Here is a 6,959-nt window from a genome sequence, read left to right as displayed (position 1 = left end):
ATTAGCAATTTATTTGTTCGAATAATATGTTAAAAAATTGAGTGAAAATAAATTTGTGTCACCGAAGTAATTTTCTGTTTCAAGAATAAAAATTTGTAAACAAAAATGTGGCTGCTTCTCTTCTCCTTCCACTTTTGTGTTGAGAAAACACACTCACACTCTGAGCAAGTTTGGAATAACTTATTCACAGATAAAGGCATAAAGAGATATTATTTTGCAACTAACAAGGAAAATATATTCCTAGATGTTCATAGCTACAAGCTAAGTACTGTACGTAATAATATGGCTTGTGGTCACAAGTCACAATCAGCAGATTCAACAACAATAAAATCGATCTTGTCCCGCTGGAAAACATATCAAACACTAAGTGGAGAAGAGAAGAAGCTTCAGTCTTGACAAAGTAAGTTTCTGAGTAAAGCTAGGACATTGTACTATATATATTCCAATGTGATACCAGCTTGTTTACGTATGTTTCTGCTGGCTGAGCATGTCATGTTGACCATGGAGATTGAGATTAAGACACTAAAATAAATATTTGTTTCGGTTGAAGCCAATAAGATCAGTGTACTTAATTGAAATCAAAGAAGTGTGTGAACCACTAAAATATTGATCAAATTCTGTAAAGAAAAAAGAAATCCTTTTTTTTTAATATACATGTAGAGAAATATTTACCTTTAAAATAGAGATGGTACTGTTTTAATCCCTATAGTTTGAGGTCAAAATCAAATTTGTCTTTAACTCTTTTTTTTTTTTAATTCAAAATCGTTCTCAACGTTTCATTTAGTATTAAAATCGTCCTTTTGACATTTTACGGATAAAAATACATTTGCATTTGTTATGACACGAGTCTCATCTTCTACTATTATCACTCTTTCTATTATCATTATCACCACCAAATATCAATAATCAAATTAAAAAATACAGCATTTAACAATAACAATATAGCATTTAAATCCAAATAATTATCAATTTCATTCATTGTAACCTAATTTTTTAAATTTAGCAACAAAAACAGCACAACATTTGTGAAAGAATGAAAAAAAAATTAGAACAGAGAGAAACCAAATATGGAATGACGGGGGAGAAGAAGAAAAAAGAAGAAAGAGAAAAAAGGAAGAATTGGAAAATCGATACCGATCTCCATGGGTTAGCCATTTTTCTCTTTCCAACACCACTATTTTATTTTCTTTATTAGTTCATTGTTGCATTGCATAATAGATTGCATGTGTAGTTGATTGTTTGCATTTAAGTACTACTTAGTTGAACAATAATAAGTTTTTTTTTAAGACTCTATTTTTGAAAATTTTCACTAAAATAAATAATAAAAAAATTAAAATTAAAACAAAAAGCTAAAATTTAGCTGAAAGAAGAGGTTCTAGGACTAGGAGATGTAGATGTCGCTGAAAAAAAAAATGGAATAAGGTAAAAGAAGTTCTGTTGGACAACTTGCACCCTGCGGTGTAGTCGCATTGACAATTTAGTAATGCTAGAAATCAAAAGGGTATTAACTAAAAATCAGCCAAATACGTTTGGGTGAATCTAAAATCTTTACGAGTTAATATATATGAATGTTTCTTCTACTAAGTATCAGAATGTTTCTTTTTCATACTAAATGGATGTTCTTTTATATATTTTTCGAATTTTTTTGTATTACAAATGTGAATGTCTCTATTTCTTTAAAAATTTCATAATTTTTTTAAAAATTTTATAGATATTTAATTATTTTTGCTAAAATATAACTGGATATTTCTTTTATTAAGTATTAGGATATTTTTTTTATATTTTTGTATATGAGACTTGCTACACATACAAGTCTTTTTTACTTACAAGTTTTACAAGTTGCTACACATTAGGGTCTTTTAATGCGTTATTCAGTTTCCAAAACGCTACACTCACAGTGGATTATGAACGACTCTTCTTCCTCTTCCTCTTCTTCTTCCTCTTCCTCTTCCTCTTCCTCTTCTTCTTCTTCTTCTTCTTCACTCACCGTGGATTATGAACGACTCCTCTTCCTCTTCCTCTTCCTCTTCCTCTTCCTCTTCCTCCATGTATTTCTTCGTTATTCTCTTTGCCTTTTCATTAATTGTTTTACTTGCGTTTATTACTGGTATTCTTGCTTCCTTTTTTTTCGATTTTCATGGTTTCTGAAATCAAGTTTTGAAATCGTTTTGAAGATAATGGAACGTCAGAAATACACCCAAACGATTACAGAAATACACCCAAACGATTATAGAAATACACCCAAACGATATTTCTTCGTTATTCTCTTTGCCTTTTCATTAGTTGTTTTACTTGCGTTTATTACTGGTATTCTTGCTTCTTTTTTTTCGATTTTCATGGTTTCTGAAATCAAGCTTTGAAATCGTTTTGAAAATAATGGAACGCCAGAAATACACCCAAACGATTACAGAAATACACCCAAACGATATTTCTTTGTTATTCTCTTTGCCTTTTCATTAGTTGTTTTACTTGCGTTTATTACTGGTATTCTTGCTTCTTTTTTTTTTCGATTTTCATGGTTTCTGAAATCAAGCTTTGAAATCGTTTTAAAAATAATGGAACTTCAGAAATACACCCAAACGATTACAGAAATACACCCAAACGATTACAGAAATACACCCAAAGGACACCTTATGCATAATTCAGAACTCTTTCTCTTTCTCCTCCTCATCTTCTGCTGCTTCTTCTTCTTCTTCAAAAACGATTTCAGAGCTTGATATCAAAAAATAATGGAAATCAAGAATAACGAAAAAAGAAAACAAAGAGAAAAGCACGTAAATGAAGAAGGAGAAAGAGAAGGCAAAAAACGAAAGAAAAGAAGAAGAAGAAGAAGAGGAAGAGGAAGAAGAATGTGCAGCAAGAAGAAGAAGACGGTGCAGTGAAATTGTGCAGTAACGGTTGAAGAAGGAGAAAGAGAAAGTAAGAAACGAAAGAAAAGAAGAAGAAGAGGAAGAGGAAGAGGAAGAAGAATGTGCAGTAACAGTTCAAGCGCGTTAATATAATAACTTGTAAAGACTTGTATAAAAAATGCTTGTATGTGGAGAATTTCTCTTTTTATATTAGAGGATTGCATTATTGCCTCTTATATCTGATTGCTGTATGTCTCAGCTTCTGTATATAAATCATAGTATTCTTCAATGGTTGGTTCACCCTTTATATATCTAAATTGGGAGTGGGGAAAAGCCAAGCATCAGAAATCACAAAAAAATGAAATAAGCAACATTCTAGGGAGAAAATTTGACAACTGATAACTGGTCATCAATGTGAATATTTAAAAATCAATCAGGACACCTAATAACAAATCTCATCAAAGGGAACCCCACCCGGTCATCAATGTGAATATTTAAAAATCAATCAGGACACCTAATAACAAATCTCATCAAAGGGAACCCCACCATCTGAGGTGAGAAAGGAATAGGATCATATGCATGCAGATAGATGAATGAAAACTCCCTTGAACTTATGTACAATTACACACACAAAGTATCCTCACCTACCATGAGAAGCAGTTAAGTATACGAGTATAAATTATGATGGCCAAAAGGGATCATATGCACATAACAGTTCCTCCGTCGCCTCCTCCCTCCACGCCCGCCATCGCCTCCATGGCTTCTCAGGCTGTCCCCCTGCCCTCGAAATCGCCGCCGCCTTAGGGATCGAGCTCAAGTTCAACTCCAACTACAACGGCGGCTCCGGTAACACATCTGGTTCACGAAAGGGAAGCGGTTCTTGTCGACGGTGGCAAATCCGACGAGCCAGATGTCGGTGATAGAAGATGAGTGGGTCGCAGTGGGGAGGCGGAGAGGGCCTGACGGAGAGAGAGGGGGGGTTTGTGTGTGTGTGATTGTTGGAGGTGGGTAGGTTAATGTGAGAAAGAAGAGGAAGGTTTTTATAGGTTTTAATTAGGTTTACCTAATCAATTTTAAATTTTTTAAATTTTGAATTTAAAAACTTTAAAATTAATTAATTATGAGTAATGCTAGGGAACCAAAAGGGTATTAGCCAAAAAACAACACACTTCAGTACAATTCAATCAATCAACAATCAATAAAAGTTCTTTTCTTTGCTTTTCCTATTCTTTCACAATTTTATCATGGTATCAGAGCCATGGTATCCTCCTTGAGGAGGATATATAAGTTATCATCTCTTCGGTGAGAAATCACCATGCTTCTTTTTCAACTTCCTCCCACAATAAATAATCATAAATTTAGTTACATGCATCCAAGTGAAAATTCTACCACACTTTTGATTATCCCGGTTCTTTACCAGCAATTCCGTCTGCGCCTTCTTCTAGCATTTCATCTGCAATTTCTTCCGAGAGTTTCGTCAATATTCTGTTTCAGCAGTTCAATCTGCATCTGTTCTAGCAGTTCAATCTGCATCTGTTCTAGCAGTTCCATCTGCACTCTTATTGCGCTCTACGCGCCATTTGAAGACCACTCTTATTGCGCCATACGCGCCCTCTAAAGATCAATTTTATTGCGCTCTACGCGCTTATTTTTTTATTTTTTATTTTTTTATTTTTTTATTTTTTATTTTTTCATTCTTTTTTTTATGAAGATCGCTGCTTGCTCTCTCTCCCTCAAGCACAGCATCTCCTTTTATGTATTTTTGCCGTCGGCAGCTCAAGCTCCGCCGCACGCAATTGTTTAAAGATCGCTGCTCAAGCACAGCATCTCCTTTTATGTATTTTTGTCGTCGGCAGCTCAAGTTCCGCCGCACGTAATTGTTTAAAGATCGCTGCTCAAGCACAGCATCTCCTTTTATGTATTTTTGTCGTCGGCAGCTCAAGCTCCGCCGCACGCAATTGTTTAAAGATCGCTGCTCAAGCACAGCATCTCCTTTTATGTTTTTGCCGCCGGCAGCTCAAGCTCCGCCGCACACAGTTTTTGAAGATCGCTGCTCAAGCACAGCATCTCCTTTTATATTTTTGCAGTAGGCAGCTCAAGCTCTGCCGCACGCATCTTCCTCCGCGTCACCACGTCAGACGCGTTTTTCTCAACAATTTCATCGGAACTTATCAAAGCTGTGGATTATTGACATCTTCCATCCACCAGCTTGCGGGGGCGTATTAAACTACTCTTCTACTTTAGACCATGACAACAATAAAGAAGTATCGTGGCCCACAAATTCAGCCCAACAGAATACAAAAATTCAATTTTAATTTTAGTCTTTATTATCTTATCTTTATCTTATCTTTAATTGTTATTATCTTATCTTTATTTGCTTTTATCTTTCATAGGACAATGCTCTATATATATTTAGTTTTACCCTCATAGTTTACAACAACACACTTCAGTACAATTCAATCAATCAACAATCAATAAAAGTTCTTTTCTTTGCTTTTCCTATTCTTTCACAATTTTATCAATTTTAATATAAAATGAAATGCTAGAAATGATTTCTAATAAAAAATAAAGTTATAGACTATTTTGATTTTCATCCTAAATAGACTAAAACAGTACTAATACCTTTAAAATATAACTTGTCATGAAAAGTATAAGATTTCCTTCTTCCTAACAAAAGGGAACAAAAAAAGAAGATCGAATTTCCTTATACCAACCATCATTCTCACTTTTTGCACATATTTAAGTGAAGGATTGGCACTATGCATGCCCAATTAGCCAATTACAAACTTGTACATCCATACATATTATTAAATAACTAAAAAAGAGCACATAGCTAGTTAGTATCATTGTGTGGGAATCTGAAAAATGGCAAACAAAGCAGATAAGTTGGAAGAAGCTGCTATGTCCGGAGACCTGAACAAGCTGTACGAAACAATTAAGGAAGATGCACACATTTTGGAGAAGGTGGATGCAATCCCATTTGTGGAGACTCCTCTGCATATTGCTGCAGCTGCTGGTCATGTTCACTTTGCAATCCAGATTATGAGATTGAAACCCTCTCTTGCTTTGAAGCTCAATAGAGAAGGATTAAGCCCCGTCCACGTGGCTTTACACAACAATCATCACAATCTGGTGCGTCGCCTCGTACAAATTAATGGTAACCTGGTCAGAGTGAAGGAAGGAAGGGAAGGCCTCACCCCTCTTCATCTTGTGTGCCAATTTGATGATGACGATGAAGAAAACTTTACAACTTTACTGGAATTCCTCGACACTTGTCCGGATTCTATTGGAGATGTGAATGTGAGAAATGAGACTGCCTTGCACGTTGCTTTGAGATGTGAAAACATCACAGCCTTTCAAGTGCTTCTTGGCTGGCTCATCAGAAACGTCAAAAAAGGTGCTGAATATTTAGAACGCTCCGTGATGAACCAGATTGATGAGGATGGCAACACCATTTTGCACATTTCAACACTCATGGGGAATACACAGGTGCATGCGCTCTCTCCTTTAAATATCACCGTTATATTTATGAAATTTAATTTTGATGCATTCACTCTAAATTAATTTTATCTATACATTTAATTATATAATGTTATATCAATAAAATAATTATTTTTTTATATTAACAATGTGAATGATCATAAAAAAAGATTGTACAATTGTATAAACACTTTATACTATTAGTACATCAAAATTAAACTCTTATATTTCAATAATAATTAAATGTTTTGTTAATATTTTATTTTATATTATCAAAATTTAAATGTCGACTAAAACTACTAAATTTTGTTGACTATTTAAATTTTGGTCAGCATGTAACCAATAAGAGAAAAATGAATAATCTCATACCATTTGATGAAATCTCACACAATTAAAAACATTATTGATAGCTACTTGATGACTACAAATCACAAAAGTTACTGACCCTAGTTAGCACTCCTCATATATATATATACACGTACGTACTTGCCTAGAGTGCAATGTTAGAAACATGTGTATGTCCGAAATTTTGTTTGTTCGTTTTTTTTTTTTTTTTTTTTTACGTTGTGCTGTCCCTCGTTCTTTAAATGATGCTATCCCGAGGAGGACACCTAAACACGAGCCGTAATG

The 6,959-nt window shown here is 34.3% G+C and overlaps 1 protein-coding gene across 1 annotated transcript in view; it reads left to right on the top strand.

Moving 5' to 3' along the window:
• The window catches only part of LOC107647671 (ankyrin repeat-containing protein BDA1-like), a 3,557-nt gene continuing 2,022 nt past the window's right edge, over nt 5,425-6,959 (top strand). The window contains exon 1 of the mRNA XM_016351727.2: nt 5,425-6,338. Within this exon, the coding sequence (XP_016207213.1) occupies nt 5,715-6,338 (624 nt within the window). The 5' untranslated portion in view covers nt 5,425-5,714. The remainder of the gene's footprint in view (nt 6,339-6,959) is intronic.

The sequence above is a fragment of the Arachis ipaensis genome, chromosome B06 (genome assembly GCF_000816755.2).
Source record: "Arachis ipaensis cultivar K30076 chromosome B06, Araip1.1, whole genome shotgun sequence".
Lineage (NCBI taxonomy): Eukaryota > Viridiplantae > Streptophyta > Magnoliopsida > Fabales > Fabaceae > Arachis > Arachis ipaensis.
The sequence above is the reverse complement of the archived record's forward strand: the minus strand, read 5'-3'. Positions and strand labels throughout refer to the sequence as shown.